At 40.6% G+C, this 23,589-nt stretch overlaps 1 protein-coding gene across 1 annotated transcript in view; it reads right to left on the minus strand.

Annotated features, from left to right (window-relative positions):
* Positions 1-23,589, minus strand: part of PIWIL4 (piwi like RNA-mediated gene silencing 4) — a 57,181-nt gene that overhangs the window by 19,225 nt on the left and 14,367 nt on the right. Inside the window, exons 4-11 of the mRNA XM_074400321.1 lie at positions 22,568-22,782; positions 17,220-17,341; positions 15,543-15,623; positions 13,825-14,022; positions 11,992-12,103; positions 7,560-7,683; positions 5,759-5,876; positions 2,829-2,940 (exon numbers count right to left, since the gene is read on the minus strand). Of these exons, the coding sequence (XP_074256422.1) occupies positions 2,829-2,940; positions 5,759-5,876; positions 7,560-7,683; positions 11,992-12,103; positions 13,825-14,022; positions 15,543-15,623; positions 17,220-17,341; positions 22,568-22,782 (1,082 nt within the window). The remainder of the gene's footprint in view (positions 1-2,828; positions 2,941-5,758; positions 5,877-7,559; positions 7,684-11,991; positions 12,104-13,824; positions 14,023-15,542; positions 15,624-17,219; positions 17,342-22,567; positions 22,783-23,589) is intronic.

A 23,589-nucleotide genomic window follows, 5' to 3' on the forward strand; every position in this document is an offset into this window, starting at 1 on the left:
GTTTTTTAAAGTGGGCAAAACTGAGGGAGAGGGTAGAAAGATAATTTTTGCATAAAATATTAATAGTTTCATTTCTTCAATAGAAGTCTGCAAGTGGCAATGATTTATCTCTTCAGGTTTCAGAATGCCTGTCTCCCCAACTACTATGTCTGGGGCTGGGTTCTGGGCATAGTCCTTGATTTTTATGCCCATTAAGCAGTATTTTATTTTGAAAGGTTAACATACACAACCAACATGGCAACTAAAAGTCCAGGTTTGGTATCAGAAAACAGCCTATTAGAACTAATGTTCACCAGTTAATAGAAGTTCCTCAGATGACTATGGCTTTTTTTTTTTTAATTTTACTTTAGGTTCTGGAGTACATGTGCAGGTCATGCAGGGTTGTTGCCTTGGTGCATACATAACCAGGTGGCTTGCTGTCTCTATTCCCATTTTGACTATGTCTGGCATTTCTCCCCATGTTATCCCTCCCCACCCCCGCTGTCCCTCCCCCAACCCCCACCAACTGCCCCCAGTGTGTGATGCTCCTCTCCCTGAGTCCACATGTTCTCATTGTTCAACACCCGCCTATGAGTGAGAAGATGCAGGGTTTGGTTTTCTGTTCTTGTGTTAGTTTGCTGAGAATGATGGTTTCCAGATTCATCCAAGTCCCTACAAAGGACACAAACTCATAGTTTTTTATGGCTGTGTAGTATACCATGGTGTATATGTGCCACATTTTCTTTGTCCAGTCTATCATTGATGGGTACTTGGGTTGGTTCCAGGTCTTTGCTATTGTACACAGCGCTGCAATGAAAATATGTGTGCATGTCTTTACAGCAGAAGGATTTATAGTTCTTTGGGTATATACCCAGTAATGGATTGCTGGATCAAATGGAATTTCTATTTCTAGATCCTTGAGAAATTGCCACATTGTCTTCCACAATGGTTGAACTAATTTACATTCCCACCAACAGTGTAAGAGTGTTCCTATTTCTCCTCATCCTCTCCAGCATCTGTTGTCTCTAGATTTTTTAATGACTGCCATTCTAACTGACGTGCAATAGTATCTCAATGTGGTTTTGATTTGCATTTCTCTAATGACCAGTGATGATGAGCATTTTTTCATATGTTTTTTGGCCTCATACATGTCTTCTTTTGAAAAGTGTCTGTTCATATCCTTTGCCCACTTTTGAATGGGGTTGTTTTTTCCTTGTATATCTGTTTTAGTTCTTTGTAGAGTCTGGATATTAGCCCTCTGTCAGATGGGTAGACTGCAAAAATATTTTCCCATTCTGTTGGTTGCCAATTTGCTCTAATGATGGTTTCTTTTGCTGTACAGAAGCTCTGAATTTTAATTAGATCCCATTTGTCTATCTTGACTTTTGTTGCCATTGCTTTTGGTGTTTTAGTCATGAAATCCTTGCCTATGCCTTTGTCCTGAATGGTTTTGCCTATGTTTTCTTCTAGGGTTTTTGTGGTGTTAGGTTTTATGTTTAAATCCATCTGGAGTTAATTTTAGTGTAAGGTGACAGGAAAGGGTCCAGTTTCTGCTTTCTGCACATTGCTAGCCAGTTTTCCCAACACCATTTATTAAACATGGAGTCCTTTCCCCATTACTTATTTTTGTCAGGTTTGTCAAAGATCAGATGGTTGTAGATGTGTGGTGTTGCTTCTGAGGCCTCTGTACTGTTCCACTGGTCTATGTCTCTATTTTGATACCAGTCCTATGCTGTTTTGATTACTGTAGCCTTGTACTATAGTTTGAAGTCTGGCAGTGTGATGCCTCCAGCTTTGTTCTTTTTGCTTAGGATTGTCTTGGCTATGTGGGCTCTCTTGTGATTTTATATGAAGTTTAAAGTGGTTTTTTTCCAGTTCTGTGAAGAAGGTCATTGGTAGCTTGATGGGGATAGTGTTGAATCTATAAATTACTTTGGGCAGTATGGCCATTTTCACAATATTGATTCTTCCTAACCATGAGCATGGAATGATGGAATGTTTCTCCATCTGTTTGTGTCCTCTCTTATTTCGTTGAGCAGTGGTTTGTAGTTCTCCTTGAAGAGGTCCTTTACATCCTTTGTTAGTTGTATTCCCAGGTATTTTATTCTCTTTGTAGCAATTATGAGTTGGAGTTCACTCTTGATTTGGCTCTCTGTTTGTCTGTTACTGGTGTATAGGAATGCTTGTGATTTCTGCACATTGATTTTGTATCCTGAGACTTTGCTGAAGTTGCTTATCAGTTTGAGGAGATTTGGGGCTGAGATGATGGGGGCTTCTAAATACACAATCATGTCGTCTGCAAATAGAGACAGTTTGACTTCCTCTTTTCCTAACCGAATACCCTTTATTTCTTTTTCTTGCCTGATTGCTGTGGCTAGAACTTCCAATACTATATTGAATAGGAGTGGTGAGAGAGGGCATCCTTATCTAGTGCCTGATTTCAAAGGGAATTCTTCCAGCTTTTGCCCATTCAGTACGATATTGGCTGTAGGTTTGTCTTAAATAGCTTTAATCATTTTACGATACGTCTGTCAATACCTAGTGACTATGGCTTTTTGGAAGAGCAATGCACTACCCAACAGAAGATGAGTATGTTTAAATTGCAATGGTTTGCAATACTGTCTTCTGACTAACCTAAATCATGTCCACTGGATGCCACTAAGTCCATGCAAGGAAATTTAGATTGAAAAGGAAACCACAGGGGATCTGAAGGCTTAAGATAAAGAGATGGAAGTACATGGCCATGGAGAAAGCAAATATTATAAGCTCTCAAGCCACTCTGGCCGATACACAAACTTACACATATTCGAGTAAATACTTTTAAATGAAAATAAAATCACAGCACTTACTATGTGGTCTTGCGTTAATATTTTTTCTGAAGGCACAACCCGGCCGGTCAGAGATACCTGGCTTCCAAAATGCAGTCCCCAGGTTTCCAGTTCAAAACGAGCATTGGTGTTCCTGTGGATAGAGTTGTTTTAAATCATTAAAGTGAGATATAATTATACTTACTGAATTATTCAGGGGCTGATGTTCTGTGTCTTCAGGATTCCTGGATTCTAATTCTGCTTATCACATATTTTCTGTGCTTAAAAGAATTATGGGACAACTGTGCTTGTTTGGGATGTTCAGGAATGGGAAAGGGATTCCAGTGGGAATACAGTGGTTAGAAAAATAAGCTTTCGAGCCAGACAGACCTGGGTTTAACTCCTAGCTCCAACATTTAATAATATATGACCTTGAGCAAACTATTAATCTTTAAGGCCTTGGTTTCCTTACTGGGAAAATGTAAGGATAATAAAAGTACCTACTTAAGGCTAGGCACGGTGGCTCACACCTGTAATCCCAGCACTTGGGAGGCCAAGGCAGGTGAATCACAAGGTCAGCAGTTTGAGACCAGCCCGACCAACATGATGAAACCCCTTCTTTACTAAAAATACAAAAATTAGGCGGGCATGGTGATACACACCTATAATCCCAGCTACTCAGGAGGCTGAGGCAGGAGAATCACTTGAACCCGGGACTTGAACCCAGGAGGCAAAGGCTGCAGTGAGCCGAGATCATGCCACTGCTGGGCAACAGAGCAAGACTCGTCTCAAAAAGAAAAAAAAAAGTACCTATTTCATAGGGCTGATATAAAGATGCAATATGATAATACACAGAAAGTGCTTACTACAGTCCCTGGCACATGGCATGTGCTCAAAACCTATGAGATATTATCATTCTTGGTAACACAGTTGTTAATAAAGAGATATTTTGGAGCCACTGGATGTGGAGATGTCTTTTGTGAATATCTGAATTTGCTGAGAGTCGAGGAAGGATGATAAAAGAAAGGAACATAAGAATTTAAGCTTCAGAATATTCGGAGTCTTCCTATTACCCTGTCTATCCTATGAGGAGAATATTAATGTTAGCAATAATACCAGTACTTTCTATTGTTTAGTACTTTCCATTTATAACTTTATAAGCTTTAATTATACTTGATGTTTCATCTCATGAGAGTATGATACATGATAACTTCCACTGAGCCATAAGCTCCTTAAGAGCGGCAACCATATATAGGACTTGGTGCACGGTAGGCCAGGCATTTGCAGGACATGGAGGAGACCCCCAGGCTTTTGTTTCCCTATTAAAACTCCACCTTATTTTTTACGGAAGCTCAAACTTCTCACCACTGTCTCTCTGCAACAGCTCACTATTTCCATCTATTCAGGGTATGTCTTCTCTGGTCACACTAATTCCTTTGAGTTAATTATTTTGCTTCAGATATTAACTGCCCAAGATGAGATGGGTGAGGCCATCATTGGTAAGGAAATGGGGTGATATGGGTGGTATTACTGAAAGGTGGCAGATAGATGCATCAGGAAGATTAATCCATAGTCACTATAAGGGAAATGAACCAGGAAACCCTTATCAATTTGGCATAAGTCTGAGGGATGTCCGGGTAAATGACGTAAAGTATATCCATCAAATATAAAAAACTGTGAAACCACTAGCGTGGTAATAGAGATCACATTTATCATAAGGAAATGTTTGAGAAAAACCCTGAAAAAGTTACAAAACACTATGTACAGTATGATAACCATTTCTCTTTTAAAAAGTAGGATTATATGCATTTGCAAAAGTCTGAAAGAATATACACTTAATTCAATTGTGATTCACTTATTTATTAAATATTTACTGAGTAAACACACACACTCTTTTCTCACCTTTCTTTGTGCTCTGTAAATTTCCAAATCCTCCATGAGTTAGTACAAGTTTTTTTTTTTTTTAAAAACAACCATTCTTCAATGATATAACCCAATATGAATATAAAGCTAGCTACATATGTAATTTTAAATTTCCCAGTAATCACCTTAAGAAAGTAAAAAAGTGACAAGTGATATTGTGTTTTAAATATGTTATTTAACTCAATAAATCAAAAACACTGTAATTTCTAGATGTGTCACTAGCCACATTTTGAGAGCCTTGCAGCCACACTAGATAGTTCAGTTTTAGGAGGTCAGAAAGGAAAACCAAGGAGAAGCTCAATTTTCCAATCACATGTTACAGCAAACTGTCATAAATAAGAACTGAAGCACAGTCTGATAATCAGATGGACAGAACCAGATGGCACAAAGGTATATCTCACATTTAAACGATACATAGTGGGGTTTTTCTAAACTTCAGTCTGCTGAGGCCACTGTATTTAAGAGCAGCTGAGCATTCCTGACTCTTTACCGGCGGCCTGGTGTTTTTCAGGTTACTTTGTTTGCTTGGAGATTGTTGTTGTTTAGATTATAACCTTTTTCTTTATTCAACATTTGATCCAGACCTCAGTGTACGAAACAGATGAAAGCAGGGTGTGGAGGTAAATCGAGTGTTGTTGCTGAGCATGGCCTCCCCCAACTCCCTTCAACCCCTTCGTCCTGAGACAACTCAGATGAAGGGCTATGGACAGCACAATTCAAAAGCTCCTTTCTCTGAATCAATACGAATGAGACATTTCCTTCAAGGACTACAGCATTACATAGACCATCTAATACTAAAAACTTGGCCCCAGGCAGGATGCATGTGGTAATCCATGTGGATCCATGTGGTATTACTACTGAAAGGTGGCAGAGAGATGCATTAGGAAGAGTAATCCAGTCACTGTAAGGGAAACAAACCAGGAAACCCTTCTCAATGCGGCATAAGTCAGAGGGATTGCCAATGTAAATGATATAAAGTATAACCATGAAAAAAAAAAATCTATGAAACCACTAGCATGATAGTGGTTTCACCTGTGGTGATCCAGTACCTCTGGAGGTCGTCCACAAGCCTGGCCAGGCACTGCTGCCGGCCCAAAGGACTCAGACGCGTCTTTTCAGCCACAGCCTTCATCAGCTGAAAGTCAGAGGTTGCCTGCTCAGTCAGCCCTATTAAATGCAAATGAAGACAAAGTGAGAAAATGAACATAAGCAACTGAGTCCATCTCAGGCCTAGTTTTTGTTTTTTGTTTGTTTGTTTTTTTTGAGACGGAGTTTCACTCTTGTTACCCAGGCTGGAGTGCAATGGCGCAATCTCGGCTCACCACAACCTCCGTCTCCTGGGTTCAAGCAATTCTCCTGCCTCAGCCTCCTGAGTAGCTGGGACTACAGGCATGCACCACCATGCCCAGCTAATTTTTGTATTTTTAGTAGAGACGGGGTTTCACCATGTTGACCAGGATGGTCTTGATCTCTTGACCCTGTGATCCACCCATCTCAGCCTCCCAAAGTGCTGGGATTACAGGCGTGAGCCACCGTGCCAGGCCTCAGGCCTAATTTAAACCTTACTGCTTGAACACATTCACCATCTGTATAGCACACCCAATAGAAATGAAAACCCTGTATGTCATTTTAAGTTTTCTGGTAGCCACATTTTAAGACAAGTCAAAAAAGAAACAGATGAATTTACTTTAAATAGTGTATATTATTTAGCCCAGTATATCCAATGTATTATTCCAACCTGTAATCAGCATAAAACATTTATGAGGTAGTTTCTTCCTTTTTTTTTTTTTTTTCATACTAAGCCTTTCAAATCTGGGCTGTATTTTACACCTAAAGCACACTTCCTCTCAGTCTTTTAGTAGAGCTAGTCCCAATTCAAGTGTTCAAAAACTCACGTGCTACTGGCTACTGTATTGGGCCCTGCAGACCTACTATATTAGAACACCATTAAGAATGAACACCCCTCCCTTCAAGGATTATATCCTTATTAATTTTTCTTTCTTTTTTTTGGAGACAGAATCTTGCTCTGTCACCCAGGCTGGAGTGCAATGGCATGATCTCAGCTCATTGCAGCCTTTGCCTCTCCGGTTCAACTGATGCTTCTGCCTCAGCCTTCTGAGTAGCTGGGATTACAGACATGCACCACCATGCCCTGCTCGTTTTTTATTTTTAATAGAGATAGGGTTTCACCATGTTGGCCAGGCTGGTCTCGAATTCCTGACCTCAGGTGATCCACCTGCCTTGGCCTCTCAAAGTGCTAGTATTACAGGCATGAGCCACCATGCCTGGCCCTTCCTCTTAATTTTTCTAATGACAAAATAGATATATATGCATCATAACTTACTCAAGCAACACACTAATGTAAAATTAGAAAGTCCTCCCTTCCTAGGCCTACCCATTAGTCAAATGAACATTGTTAAAAGTACTCGAGGCAGTTTTCAGATTTTACTGTATAGTGAGGATTATATTCTGCAAATTCATGCAAAAAGAAAGTAAGGGATAATTCTGGCACCACTCTACTGATACAGCTGAAGAAAATCAAAGTTACATTGCTTCCTATACTAGTAAATTCAAATAATGGCAAAGAGAAATTTGGTTTTAGGATGGTATTGTGGGTCTATTTTACATCAAGGCAATAAATGGAACATATGAGATAAAGGAAATAGATTCTAAAGGGCACTCGATTGCCCCAATATGTCTCTACTATTGAATGAATTACCTAAAAGGCCCATCTTCCATGAGTTACATCAGTGCTCTGGCATTCAGGTAACTTTAGGAGGGCGTGCCCACTGCCAAGCATCAGCAGCCTGTACCCAGGGGCCTGACAGAGGTATAAAACACAAACATTACCTGTTAGAAAGCAGAGCTCAGGTAACAGGTGGGCGAGCTGAGCCTCACTGTCGTCATTTCTCTTCCTCTTTAACAGACTAACAAGTACGGGCTGATTTAGGTCAGATATGGTAATACCATATTGCTATAAAATGCAAGATTAATGAGGGAAAAGTTAATGTGAAATCACCGCCAGATAAGCATCCTTACATTCAACAAGGTGATCCTAACATTAATATATAAAGAAATTTAACCAATCCCCATGGTTACCTTCTTATTACTACTTTCTTCCCAGGACCTATCTTTTACATCTGAGGGCCGGCTTTATTATTTAAATTATCTTTTCTAATTTAACACCATTAAAAATATTGTTTCCCTGCTGTCTCTCGGTTTCAGCCAGATTCAGAATAGACTCCAGCTGGTTCCATACACAGTTCAATGACATCACTAGGACTGACTCAAAGCCAGCATTTCCACTACTGATGACTGAAGCAGACTGCCCATGCTTAACTATCTGGTTCTAAACACCTGTATTCATTTTGAAAATGTCTATACACAAGCTGGAGGTGAGTTATATTGAGAGAATCTCAGATTTCCCAAAAGAGCATGACTGTCCTTAGCTTCTAGGATAGTAGGATGTTACAGGGAAGCAGCCCAGAAGTCTGACAAATGTGAATTTGATCCCCAGCTCTTCTATTTGCTTAGGCTGTGGCACTGGGGAAGTGACTTACCTTTCCTCATCTGTGAAATAAGGATAACAGTAGCTCACAGGTGTCCTATGTAAACTGCTAGCATGGGGTCTGGTTTATAATGAATCCCCGGCAACTGTTAGTTCATATTCCTCTCCCTTTGCCACCCTAAACTTCAATGTCAACATTCTCACCTTGGCGAAAGCTCTTTACCCTCCAATGATAAAGGTTACAATTAACACTCATTTCCAGTATAATTTAATCCACATTGGTGACAGAACAACTGGAATTATAATTTGTAAAATGCCTGGGTATTGGGACGCTGACATCAATAATCATAATTAAAGAAGTCAAATGTGAGCATTTCTATAATTCAAGAAAAACTTTGTCATTAACTTTGTCATTAAAATAAAAAACAATTCAAGAATCTCATTTCAAAGTAATGAGTGCAACTGATGCTATGGCCAAAAAGCTTGGAGAAGCCTTTATCAAGTGAGTTTGTATACGTGACTCCATTAATTCAGAACACATGGTGTGCTTACTGTGTTCCACGATCGGCAGTGGATATGAAGATAAAAGAGGCACAATCTCTGCCTATCTGCATAAATACATTATCTACAAAGCGAGGTCCAGGAGAAGCACAAACAATGATATGCTGAGCACTTCCATTTTTCCTCGTTTAATCTTAACAACAAACCTATGAAAAAGATACTATTACTGTCCCCGTCACAGATGAAAAAACACTGTGAAAAATTAAACAATCTTCCCAAGGCTCCATAATTGGAAATTAGCACAGCTAGGATTGATCTGCTTGTTATACCACTCAGTACTGGATCCCTGGGCTGGAGCAGGAGGGGCAGAGAGGAAGAGGAGATGGCGGTAGTGACAGAGTAACTGCTGGGAAATCAAGGAAGCCTCCATGCAAGTAGAGACCAAGACAGGACCTTGAAGAAAACATGGCAGTATGGAGACTCTCGGGTAACAGCTCCAGCAAAACGAAGGCATCTTCCAGGAAGAAGAACTCTAGCTGAAGCATGGTCAAGAACTCTCCCACCTAAGCTGCTCCCAAAAGGTAAATGTGACCCTCTCCCTTGCCCCAGTTTTCTTAGTATTTGAAAATACTTTGTATGATAAGATAAAACAGAGAAATATAAAGGTCAATAACAGGATATCTTCCACTTTGACACTGACTATATAATAATTCAGTCTTCCTTTCCTGGGACAGGGAGGAGGGCATACTAGAAGTTGACACAATTCTCTTTCTTTTCCTCCTTAATTACAATATACATTCAGTGAAGCACAACTGATTTCAGAAAACAGTGAGTGGGATTTTTACCATGATTCCTGTTCCAGAATGTTGCAGGTCCTAAAATACTTCTGTTTAAATATGAATAAATTTAATTATGCAGGAAAGAAACCCAAATGTTTAACAAACTGTGGATTTAATAAACACAGAACATATTTTATGCATAAGATGCTTTGCTAGATACTATGCATCGAGAATTAGCCAAACGCCATCCTTGCTCTCCAAGGAATAGGTGTTCTAGAGGCAATGTGATGAATGCACAGGTGCTCAGAGAAGAGAACGGCTAGCTCTTCCATGTGTGTGACAGAAAGCAAAGTCAGAGAGGACTTCACACTTGGCCTTGTAGCTAGGATTTGACCCAGGGGTAAAGAAGGAAGGTACAGCGTGGCTTTCTGCAGATGCCTAGTGAACATACGCAAAGGCTGAGGAAGGTGTGGGCCTGTGACTGGATAGGACGATAAAGGCATGGGGTGCACAGCAGGGATGCTGAGAAATGTAAGACAGAAAGGAAAGATGGGGCCAAACTATGCAATGCTGGAGAGGAAGAAGCAGAGGACAGAAAAGGAAGAGCATGGTCTCCACTGTTCTCCCAGTGCTCACAAAGTGTAGGCACACTTAAATACTCTGTGTACATAATTATTTTGTTTGGTTCTTAACGCTACACCACGAAGGTAAACAGACAAATTTCCTTTACCCATGACACTCTGCGTTTAGTGATTTACCCAAGGTTACACAGCTGGAGCCAGAACCATCTTACTCCAGAGCTTATGCTCTGAATCAGATTTCTTGGCAGCACTTCAGAAAGATCTCTCTGATGGCCGTGAGGATGAGGGATCACAGTGAGGAGAGAGCTAGGGAATAAAGGGCATGAAGAGTGATGGTAGGGGGAGGGGGATCCATCAGATGGCCTACATTAACGCAGTGGGAACGGGGCTGGACAGGAGAAATTCATGGATAAAAGACACAGAACTCATCTTGGTGACAACTGAATGAGAAGGTTAAGGTGGAGAAGAGGAAAAAAGCATAATTATTCCTAGCTGAGCTGCAGAATTTCCAAGGAGAAACAGGAATGGGAAAGACATTAATTCAGTCTGAATTATATTAGTTTGAGATGCCTGCAGGATATTCATGCAAATATGTTCTGGAAATGGAGATGAATATGTAATTTGGGAAAGAGGGCAAGGCAAAGATACTATATTTGAGCCAGCTCAAAATACAATGAAAAGGTTCTATATGAGGGAACCATGGTGAATAATGGTTCCTTTACGGAGAAGGGAGGAGGAAGACGTCAAAGGAGACTAAGATAGAAAAGCCAGAAACTAGCCAAGAACTGCAGGGATGTGTCCCAGGAGTCAAGGAAGGAAGAGCTCAGTTCCAGCCGGTGGGAGAGGTCACTGGTTTCAAATGCACTGAAAGCCCTTTAGGGTAGGAACAGTAACTGAACTTGAGCTGTATAGAACTACTTCTAAAGCAGCAGAGCTGGATACCAGATTGCTGAGGTTTCAGGAAGGAAGAATGGAAAAGGTGCTTGGAGCTAGTGTGAATGACTTTCTAAAGTTAGCAGAGGAGAAAAAGAGAACTCTTCCTGAAGGTATACAATGGTCAAGGAAGGGTTTTTGCTTTTGTTTGTTTGTTGTTGTAACCTGAATAAAACAATACATTAAAGAGAAGGCGCCTCCAAAAGGAATTGAACATGGAAGAGGAGGGGCAGGGATAACTGCTGTAAATCTGAATAGAGTTTCCAGAGGCAGCAACAGATTCCATCAGCAGCTTATTTAGTATCTAACATGCTGAAAGCACTGAGCTAGCCCTGAGCATCCAAAAATAAGAAGGCCCCTCCCTAGAGCTCAGTGTCTAGGATGGGGCTCAGACCATTTATGTGGTGACTTGATACAGGGAGGGGATCTTGGGAGGAATGCTGTGGGGCTCCCTTGAGACTCGATGGCTGAGCTGAGTTTTCAAGGGTGTTTAGTGTTCATCTGGCTGTGAAGGGGTATCCAGGAAGAGGAAGCAACATGCGTGAAAATGCACAGGGAAGAAACTGAGTCATGGAATCACAAGAGGCAACTACATCAAAGCCAGGGAAGGAAGCAGGGGAATGGGAAGACACAAGGCTCTAAAGGCAGGATTTGGCCACACTACAGTTTTCCAAGGAACCTTGGAAACTCTGCTAAGGGGCTTACATGTGGTCCTAAGGCAATGAGGAGACATGGAAACCTTAATGTTGGGAGCGACGTGATCAGATCATGTTTTAAAGGACAGTTAGGCTACAGGAAGAAGGTAACAGGTGACAGGACGAGGGGATGACCAGGATGGTGGGATGAAGGAGAGAGACAAGTCAGAGAACAGGTTGGAGGCAGACGCGGCCTACAATCTGGGGGGCCTTTGAGACTTGGAATAAGGAAACTTCTCTGAGGTAAAAGGAAAGGCGATAAAGATGAAGAAAGAAAAATCCTACCTGCTGGTAGTAATCCACATAAGTGATCTCAGTGCCATCCCGCTTCTGAAAGGTGTGCGTGGGCCTCACTGACCAGTCAATGTCATCAATACGATAGGTTCTGTTATTGTATCTGGCAAACATTAAAAAGTCTTTACAATATTTTAAAATCATCTAACATAAGCAGCTATTTCACCACACTTTTAATTCGATGCATAATAGACTCCAGAATGTCAGAAATTATGAAAGATAGTAAAACAAGAATATTCACTTTTTTTTTTTTTTTTTGAGACAGAGTTTTGCTCTTGTGACCCAGGCTGGAGTGCAATGGCGCGATCTCGGCTCACCGCAACCTCCGCCTCCTGGGTTCAGGCAATTTTCCTGCCTTAGCCTCCTGAGTAGCTGGGATTACAGGCATGCGCTACCATGCCCAGCTAATTTTTGTGTTTTTAGTAGAGACGGGTTTCACCATGTTGACCAGGATGGTCTCGATCTCTTGACCTCGTGATCCACCCGCCTCGGCCTCCCAAAGTGCTGGATTACAGGCTTGAGCCACTGCGCCCGGCCAAGAATATTCACTTTTTAAAAAATGCTGAGCTCTTATCTGAAGAGGGCATTTCTTAAGTATATACAGGAAGACTTCTGTCCATATTCAAAAAAAAAAAAAAAAAAAACCTGTAAGAAAGTCCTTAAACCACAGTCTATTTTTTTCTCACCGATAGATACTGAAACTGCAGGTAAATCATTCTTAAATATTCAGAGGCTGAAGCATTGCTCAGAACCTTCCCATTATCTTCTGGTGTCACTCAAGAATTTCTGACCTTCTAAGTAGTTTTCTGATAAAAAGCACCAAAAGAAGGCTGATCAACCTACAATGCTGGCATCTTGCTTAACCACCCTGCTAGGGTTGGCCCTTGGCAAAACCACAAAACAGGTTGGCTAAGATTACTCTTTCCTTCTCCCCTTCAGCACCGTGTATGGGGTGGGAGGTGGGGAGGGGGGGATGTTGGGAAAGCATTCTGAAAAATAGCTAACGTATGCTGGGTTTAATACCTAGGTGATGGGTTGACGGGTGCAGCAAACTACCACACACACGTTTACCTGTGTAACAAACCTGCACATCCTGGACATGTATCCCAAAACTTAAGAATTTTTTAAAAAGTATTCTTGGACTAGCAGCAGTATATGGTGAGCTTTTTAGTCCTTAGAAAGTCATCTAAATTTTCCATTTTAACTCAGTTCAGTGTACAATGAGGAAAAATTTTATATGCATAGAACTAGAGGTTGCAAAGAAATAAAACATGATCTCAAAAGACTCCTGAATCTAATAAAGGTGAGACATGGAACTAATCTTCTATCCTGTAAAATGAAATAAAATGGCCGTAACAAGGTAGCCATAAGCAAAGTGCTATGGGTGCAGTCCAGGGGCGGAAACTGACTAATTCCAACAGAGCAGGCAAATGGAAGTGTCACAAAAGCTGGGACATTAGAGTTGGGCTTTGTGAAAGCTGAAATTTAAAAAGCAGAATTTGGAGTGGGCAATCCAGGCAACTGAAGATAATTGAACTGAACTGAAGCAGGAAAGTGCAGACTGTTGGGGGTTAGAGTAGAGTGGCATTGGGGAAAAGGAGGATATAGCAAGGAGGAATTTGGAACTACGTCATCTTGCAGAGGGTTCAGAATGCCACACAAGGACGTGTGAACTCTGGACAACAAAACAACCAGGTCTTCTAAACAGATGAGTAAAGGGATTAGATCTGTGATACCCGGCCAATGCTGCAACACTATTCTTATTCCCAAATACCATGAATAATTGATTTCTGAAGAAAAGTGTATTTAGAGGCAGGCTTATACCTTGTAAGGACAATGAGCCCTATTAGCTGCTTCTCGCATGTCTGGGTGAAGCAGGACAAGCCAGTTCTGTGACAGAGAGCAGTCATGAATTCTAGAACGGTCTCATTCCGGAGGACTTTGTAACTCACATCAGCGCTAAACAGGAGCTTGCTTTCAAAATATGACACAGAAATGGCAAACCCAGGCCAAAGGGATAATCTTTAAAAACAAAAAAAGTAAAAAACATTTTCAGTGTTATACCAGAAACACAATAAGGATTTTTAAATAGTGATTTTCTGTTCTAATTCTCAAGATCTTAACGAGATAATTTTTCTTTAGTCTGGTTTCTTCTAGTTGTTGACTAAAACCTTTTTCTTCAGCAGCAATGTCTTTAAGCGTACATTTAGGATAAAATACACTACTTTAAAGCAGTTTCTCAACCTTGGCACCACTAACATTTTGTTAGGGACTGTTCCTAATTCTTTGTTAGGGACTGTCCAGTGCACTGTAGGATGTTTAGCAGCAGCTCCCTGGCCTCTACCCACTGGATGCCAGTAGTAGCCTCCCAACCAAAAATGTCACCAGACAATACAAAACATTCTCTGGGGAGGTTGGGGTGCCTGGGGAAATGTCCCTGCCTGAGAACTATAGCTGTAGGAATAATATGTTCATGGAGTGATCTGTCCCTGCAGGAAAACATCTAGGTTCCAAGGTGAGGGCAGTGGATAGATTTAGTAATGAGATTAAGAAATACAGAAGCGACATCACAAACAGATATACAAGAGAAACTGGAGCACAGCCTACAGTTTCTTCCCACACAAACTTAAAAATCGTGAATAAGAAGTTACAGAAATGGCATGAAATAATAGACTAATATTTTAAAAAATAATTCCAGTTTCTATTTTGTGGACTATAAATAGTCACCGTGACACTAAGCCAGCCTCCAGGACAGGCTACGTGCTGAGCACCTACGGTAGTCAGCACAGCCCTGCACCTATGAGATTTTCTAGTCCAAGTGGACAGATTCGTGACAGGGACAAACTGGAGGCTTTACAGAGACCACGCTGACGCTCTGAATGAACATATGGAAACTTCGTCATTTTCCCGCCACCAGGCAGAAGGCCAAGCACCCTATTTCTATCTTTCATGCACTTCTCTCTTTCTTTATGTTTCTACATTTGGGCTACCAGCTGCGTCTCTGCCTGTAGTTTGACCACAGTATTTTTGAGAGCTAAGTAACAACCAGTTAAAGACATAGCTGACCACTTTTCCCGAGGCCTCGAATTCCCACTTTAGGGTAGAAATTCGGCAAGGGTCATAAAGGTTATATCCTTCACCAGAGTCATTTGGCTGGCTTCTCTTTCTGACCTTTGCTGCCCTGATGATTTCCTATCAACCACTCTAGCTGTGCTAACATCCTTTTAACAATAAAATGGAGCACTGACTATGTGTATAACTTAATACAGCTCATTCTGCTTTCATTATTATTATACACAGAAAATTCAGTTTCTGAATTCCTTCTAGGATTTATGATAATTACCTATCACACTAATATAAGAAAACAAGGCTGATAGCTTCACGTTCACAACACCATTAAAAAAACTTGAAAATTTAACGAAATTCATTACATTTCATATTACAGAGTCTCTCACAGGAGGCATAATGGTATAATATTGCATCATAAATTATGATGCTCATATTATAACAATTTCAGAGAAACAAAATATAAAGAAACCTACTTGTGCTGGGGAATTTCCATTGGCTCTGAAGGATTATAGAAGTTCCGTCCAATTTGGTACATAGACAACTTTTTGAGGATCCTGTAAGTATAATTTTTTTGGATTTTTGGTAAATATCAGTCAATAACTGAAATTCTAAGTTCATACCCTTGCTGAATATAATGATAAAAATATATAGGAAATACAGACCTCTTATTTACACAGCACTGGAAGGTTTAGATACTAAATACACATGTGAATCTCTATATAAGAATGATCACATCTTCATATTAAGAATACTACAACTGAAATTATTTTTATCGGTCTGGCCTTAGCTGCAATGACAAATATGTGGTCAATTAGCCAGTATGGCCACAGTACTAACACTCCGGTTAGCCTGCATGGGGTGACGTAAACATCTGTAGGCCTTTTTGACCTCTTCCCTCTTTTGGGATGAGGACCTTATTTCTAATGAGGTTCCTCAGGCTCCTCAGGTGCCGCCAAATGACCAAGACTGTCTCTCCAGTAAGTAATCCTGGTCACCGTAGGAATTTGGCCTACATGAGGGTTTCAAGTCAGAAAACAAGGGTTTGAACTGTGATTCTGGCTGCCAAATGTCACTAAGTCTCAGCCTCCCTATCTGTAAAATCAGGATTTTAATAGTACTTGCCTCAGGGTGCTCTAGTGAGGGTAAAGTAAGATTGAAGACAAATGAAAGAACTTTCTCAGTGCAAAGCATCTTCCAAATGTCAGCTGGTTTAGGAGTCCATGCTTAGCAGGGCCTGTGCAAGACTGGCTTCTGAAGAGCTGATATGCAGTAAGCTGAGGCTCAAATATGACCAAAAGGTGCCAGACAGGACATCTGACTAGAATTAGGAATGAGGACATCTGGGTGAGGGAAGTACCTTGATGTGCCCCTATGACTCAGCAAATCCCCAAACCTCCTCATCTTCATCCCTTCCAGGGGTCACCGTTGAGCAAAGGACTGGCCTGTAAGGTTTCTAACAGATCGTCTTAATGATCCACACTAGCAGTTCTCAAACTTCAGCGTATCCTAAAAATGTGAATTTTCAGGCCTGTCTGTGAACTTCTGTTTACTAACTGGATTCAGTGAGGGTCCAAGGAATATGCCTTTTATGGAGCTCCACTCCACCCCTAAGAAGACATTGGAGTATGTGATTCTTGGACCAGTCTGCAGAACACTGAAAAGTTGAGTTACAATCATGTAGATGTGGGGGAAAGAAGTGAGCTAAGAGCAGAGCCAGGGCAGAAAGCAGACAGTGATGATGTTCTTTCTTAAATCAATCAGCTAGGAGAAAAACGAATTCTTCAGTTTATTAAGTCAAACTTCTTAAGTTTGCTAAGTGAACTTTTGCGTCTGGGGATAAGAGTTGGGACGAGACACAGAAAAAGAAGAAAAGGAAAAAGGCACCCTCCTTGCTACCAGTGGGAAAGCAGTAACCCTCGTACTATTTGTCTCAACGTAGGATAATACTGGATATTAATTGACAGTTTGTGCCACTGAGAGGCTGTAATGGACTGCATTGCACATTATCGTTCATGTACGAGAAGGTATGTGAGAAATTGCCCTAATATTGCTGGCACACTGCCTACAAAATTGTCGATTATTTTAATACCCAGGCTCTATGCTGAAAGGTATCATTAGTCCAAGTGAAATTCACATTTCCAGTGCCTTACTTTCTGAAGATGATATTGAAGACCTGGATGCACATGGGAGAACTTGATGGCAGCTCCCTCTTCAGGGTGATAGTGATCTTTACAGTCTCGCCTCTTTGAGTTTCACTTGATAATTCTGTGACCTGGGAAAAAGAGGTACTTAATATGTACTCTACAAATTAACCACAAGTGTGCAGACTGCAGATATTATGAAGGCATCACAATGTAATATGCATTAACAAAAACAAAACTGCAGCTGTTAGTATATGAGTAATAAACTAATCATCACATTATGTTGAGGGCTTTTTTCTCTGTATCTTGCCAATCTTAGAAAAAACTCATCTCTCTACTCTCTAACTTTTTAAGAGAGAATTAAAGCCAGACTCATGGTTCAAAGTTTGGTGCAAAGAGAGTTCCAGAGCAGTAGTTCTTGATCTTTTTAAGGAGTGGGAGGGAGATGGGTCATAAATTATTTTGAGAGTGTGAGAAAAGTTATAGATATTCTTCAATAAAATTTTACACCAATACACATATAAATATATACATCATATATATACATACACACACACTTATACCACAACAGTGCACATAATTGTACCCATTTTCAGGGTATTCATTAACACCCAGAAGCCCACTAATGGACTGTCCTGCCCATCCCAAGTTCACAGATTCCAGAGGACAGCCTCCCAAAAGTCTGTTCATAATATAGAAGAGCTGAGAATGAGAGGAGCTAAAAAAGGAGAGAGGATAAATAGGAAGGAAGGTAAACATGGGGAAAGAGAGGAGAAAGTGGCCGAAATCAGAACAGATCAGAAATCTGATTAGAAGCTGCTGAAAGGCCTGGAGATATCCTAGAGTCCTTATAACCCAGAACAGTGTTCTAGCAATATAATGAATGCATGGATATGATTCTACAGCAGCTCCCCAACTACATTTAAAGCTACTTGGACCAGAAAGGACTCAGAATAGGTTCTTAAAATAAAAGAATATACAAATCAATCAATACACATGAATGAATGGTCATGGACTTTTCAAAGGGATAAGGAATTAGATGAAGTCAGTTAATTAGCAAGCATTTATGTATTCTGCCTCTAATTTCTACAGCTACAGTATGCTTTTAACCACTTTTAAGTTGCATCAAGAATGTAATACAGGAACCAGTCATTACATGGAAGCAAAGAGAAGCTAATCTTTTCACAGGGATGTAAGATTTCATCCATATAATTTCTTGCTTCAGATAAAACTGTACAGAAATCAGAAGTGGACAGCTGTAGAAAGAGCTTATCAATATTGGGGAAAATCTGGCAGACAGAAAGGATGCCCAGTGCTTAAACTGCTGCAGGGGCTTTGGGACAAATAATTAAGACAACAAAGGATGTTGGAATGAGTGGTTGAGGGGAGGTGGCAGCAGATGGTCTCAGGAACTGCATTTTCAACACCCACTTAAGATCCAACTCTTCAGCCCCCCATACCTCTTCCACCAAACAACCACTCTTCCTTTACTTCCTGCATCTCTTACTGGACCTCAGACCCTTCAGTCCCCAGACGGCTAACCTCAGAGTAAACTTTAACTTCTCAATTCATAATCTCATCAGTTGGCAAGTCTTACTGTATGTACAGCAGGAATGTCTCTGATATCTCTCAGCTGTTCAAATACATTATTTACCACAGCGCTAAAGAGCACATGATGTGAAATCGGATAGACCCTGGTCCTCTGCCTTTTACAGCTGGTGTGATGGGGAGCATCTTTCCCCATCTCTAAAGTGGTACTGAGTCTAACTAGAGTCACAGGGTTGCGACAATTAAATTAGATAATGCATTGATTTTATTTCCATCCATTGCATAGGCACTTGGGAATTCAAATAAATGGCAGCACTTTGTATCTCTGTTCAAGCCCGTTGGACATCCTGCCCACACTATTTCAGTGGCACTTTATTAATCTTCCCACCTCCATCTGTAAACCATTCAATAGGATGTGATCAGAGTAACTGTAACGTAACACAGCTGCCATAAAAACTCTCTCTCAAAGTCTTCAGCGGTCCACAGAAGAGTCTCTGTTCCTTTCAGAACATTTAAAGTTATCTGTACCTTTGAAATCACAACTTCTACACCTTGCTGGCTAAACCTGAATGAGCAAGTTTCTAAAATATGTCCCTCACTTCCTATCATTGCACGTTTGCCTCTTCTGCCTAGGAATCCCGTATCTCCCACTGTCCACCTCACTGATCAAAATCCTAAGACGGAACTATCACTCCCACTGAAATGTCTTGCTAGGAGTAATCTTTCATTAAGCTCTTTATGACAACCTTGGGCAAGATATTTAACCTCACTAGGGTGATGACAGGGTGAAATAAGGTCATGCTATGAAGAGCCCGGCAGGTGGGGTGCGGTGGCTCACTCCTGTAATCTCAGTACTTTGGGAGGCCAAGGCAGGCAGATCACCTGAAGTCAGGAGTTCAAGACCAGCCTGTCCAAGATGGTGAAACTCCATCTCTACTAAAAATACAAATATTAGCCGGGTGTGGTGGCAGGTACCTGTAATCCCAGCTACTTAGGAGGCTAAGGCAGGAGAATTCCTTGAACCCAGGGGGCAGAGGTTGCAGTGAGCTGAGATTGTGCTATTGCACTCCAGCTTGGGTGATGAGCAAAACTCCATTTCAAAAAAAAACAAAGAGCCTGGCAGAGTAAGTGATCAACACATGTAATCTGGCAGGTGTAATTGTTATTAACAGTGATGGTAGCAGCTACTCATGGGACACAAAGTATAGATCTGCTCAAGAGAGGTATGCTGGCGGTAATCTGGACAACAGTGAAGGACAGTACTGAACACCTGGTAAGTGCTTCATAAATGTTAGCATAATAAAGATACTAGTTATTATTATGGCACTTATTTCATTCCACCTTACATAGTATTTATTTGTAAAAAACACCTTTGATTCTAAATTGAAATTGTGGAGAACAAGTACTCTGTTTTATCTATCTTTGTTTGCCCCAAGGCTGCAACACCCTGCCAGGTTCAGAGTAGGCTCTTTATAAGTATATGAGAGTGGCAAATAGATACAAACATGCACAGCAACATCGGTCTGGCTGCAGGTGCACAGATGGGGCCTGGAAAACAGTGGAAGGCCACGAGGCAGCTGAACAGGACTTCTGGAACTCCTAGGAGTGCAATGAGTCAACTAGTGGAGGGGATGTTTCAACTTAGATAAGAATCCTAGAACATGTGTAGGAACTTTTAAAATTGATATAAATAACTCATATTTCATGTGATAGAGCAATTCATGAAATAAATGACAGTCCCAGCATCAAAAATTGATGTAAAATTATTTGTACATACAGGCACAAGTGTGCAGGAGCAAAAAAACAAGGAGAATTAATTTAGAGTTCTGAAGCCATAGGCCAAATGGTGTTTCTTAGTCTTACCTACTTTGGGAATTTTTTTAAGATACGTATTTCAAGGACACTTATAGCTCTTATTTTTAAAATACCAGACCATCAGCTTCTTAATTAAGAAATCAATTACTAGTGAAGTCTTAATTAGGAAGTATTTTAGCTCTCAGGCAAGGGAACAGGACAGAGGAAAGGAATGAGTCAAACACTCAATCCAATTGTCATGAGAATCAACTAATCTCTTAAATACATAAGTATATATAAGGAGACTTCAAAAAGTTCATGGAAAATACGTATTATGAAAAAACTATGCATGGATTTCAAAAATATTTGCACCAAAATAAACTCAAACTAACTTGCACTAAACTTCTGCATCAAAATAAACTCACACTAACAGGATTCAGTGTGAGCCACTAAGTATAAGACATGAGTTTGAAAAGAGCCCCCATTAGAGCAATATGAATTGTGCTAAACTTGAAACCAGAACAAACGTCAAATTTTTGGTGATACTCGGGTAGAAGAATGGCGAAATCATTGATGTGTAATGAAAAGTTTGTGGGACCAATGCCCCACAGAAATCAGCAGTTTACAAATGGGTAACTCATTTTAAGAATGGATGAGACAATGTTGAAGATGAAGCCTGCTGCAGATCATCTGTACAAATTTGGAAGGAAAAAAAAATCATCTTATTCATGCCTAACTGAGAAGACCAAAGATTAACAGCAGAAACAATAGCCAATACCACAGACATCTCAATTTGTTTATTTTACACAATTCTGACTAAAAAATTAAAGTTGAGCCAGGCGCGGTGGCTCACACCTGTAATCCTAGCACTTTGGGAGGCCAAGGCGGGTGGATCACGAGGTCAGGAGTTCGAAATCATCCTGGCCAATATGGTGAAACCCCATCTTTACTAAAAGTACAAAAAGTCAGCCGGGCGTGGTGGCAAGCACCTGTAGTCCCAGCTACGTGGGAGGCTGAGGCAGGAGAATCGCTTGAGCCCAGGAGGCAGAGGTTGCAGTGAGCCGAGACCACATCACTACACTCCAGCCTGGGCCACAGAGAGAGACTCGTCTCAAAAAAAAAAGAAAGAAAAAAGAAAAATTAAAGTTGAGCAAACTTTCCATTTGGTGGTTGCCAAAACTACTGCATTCAGATCAGCTATAGATAAGAGCAGAACTGTCAATAAAAATTTTAAACAAATGTTATCAAGATTCTGAAGCATTTCTTCAAAAAACTGTTAAGAGGAGATGAAACCTGCCTTTACCAGTACAATCTTGAAGACAAAGCACAATTAGAGCAATGGCTACTGAGAGGGGCAAGTAGTCTAGTCAAAGCAAAAGCCAACCCATTAAGAGCAAATGTCACAGCAGTAGTTTCTTGAGATGCTCAAAGCAGTTTGCTTGTTGACTTTCTAGAGGGCCAAAGACTAGTAACATCCGCTTATTAGGAAAGCGTTTTGAGAAATTTTGCAAAATCTTGAGCACCAAAATGCCCAGGGAAGTTCCCTGGAGAGTCCTTCTGCACCACAACAATGGTCCTGCTCATTCTTCTCAACAAACAAGGACAAGTTTGCAAAAGTTTCAATAGAAATCATTAGGCATCCACCATCCACCTTACTGCTGATTTGGCTCCTTCTTCCTTCTTTTTGTTTTATAATCTTAAAAAATCTGTAAAGGGCACCCATTTTTCTTTAATTAATAAGGTAAAAAAGACTGCATTGACATAGTTAAATTCTCGGGACCCCTAGTTCTTTAGGTATGGACTAAATGGCTGACATCATTGCTTACAAAAGTATCTTGACCTTGGTAAAACTCTTGGTAAGCAATAAAGGTATTTTTTTTATGTTTACCTTTTAATTCTATTTTTCCACAAACTTTTTGGAGTCTCCTTGCATATGCATGTGTGTATGTATGTGTAGACACATATAATAGACACACATGCCCACATATATAGTGAAAAAACTAATCATACTATACCTTTTCTTCTAGCTTTTGTGACAGAAATAGCATGGCACCATCGAATGCTTTTGCTTTGTCAGAAAGTTTACTATGACTATAAAGTAAAGCAATTCTCAGCCTTCTAGATGCTAAATCGGGTAGATATGTCACATGGTACTGGTATAGCTGCCAGTCTTGGGGAAAATCTAAGTTAAAGAGGTTTGTAACCAGTTTCACAGGTATTCCACTGGAACCTGAAGACAAATAAAAATAATTTTTTAATCAAGAAATCACATCATGTTCATATTAATCAAATCATTCAAAAATGTATTTGCATATGCATAGTAGTTGCTATAAAGCAAGCATTTTTGCACAGTGATGCAAGATACACCCTAAAACTTGCAGCCTAATAACACCGTTGGGAGCTAGAATGGTACCACGGAGGAAGCAGGCCTCATAAGAACAGAGCAGACACTGACACTCCTGTCCTTGGGAGACAAAAAGCATCTGAGCTCAACCATTTCAGGATGCCTTTCAAAGCCTGCCTTCCCGCTCTCATTCTCTGTAATTCAAATCAGTTCCAGTAGTATTTTCAGATGCTACTGCTCTCATAAAGAAACAGTCTGGTTCTTGCTATGAATATACTACCCCCAACCTCTGGGAAATCCAGATAATCAAAAGTTAATCATATTTCTGAAAATTCTGAAAAACTTCTATCAGTGGTTAGAGCAAACAATCTCAGAGAAGACCCTCAGAGGTTGAGGGGAAGGCTGGGGAGAGAGGAAGGAACTGTCGTTTTTTTCTGACGTGAAAGCAGACACATGGAGGCCAGGTGTGCTTCTGAGACTTCCAGCCCCATACAGACATTTTAATTCACATCTTAAAAGTCTATAGGACAAAATCAGAGTTGGCCACGATATAGTCAGTCAGTGCTCAGGATGGTGTAAGTTTCCCCCAGGGCAGAATCCAGGAGGGAACGAAGGAGGTTCTTCTCACTTCCCCTTACAGAGAATCATCCAGTTTTGGTCTCACAGAGAAGAATGATACAGGGACCAGGCATG

Source organism: Saimiri boliviensis, chromosome 6 (assembly GCF_048565385.1).
Source record: "Saimiri boliviensis isolate mSaiBol1 chromosome 6, mSaiBol1.pri, whole genome shotgun sequence".
Classification (NCBI taxonomy): domain Eukaryota; kingdom Metazoa; phylum Chordata; class Mammalia; order Primates; family Cebidae; genus Saimiri; species Saimiri boliviensis.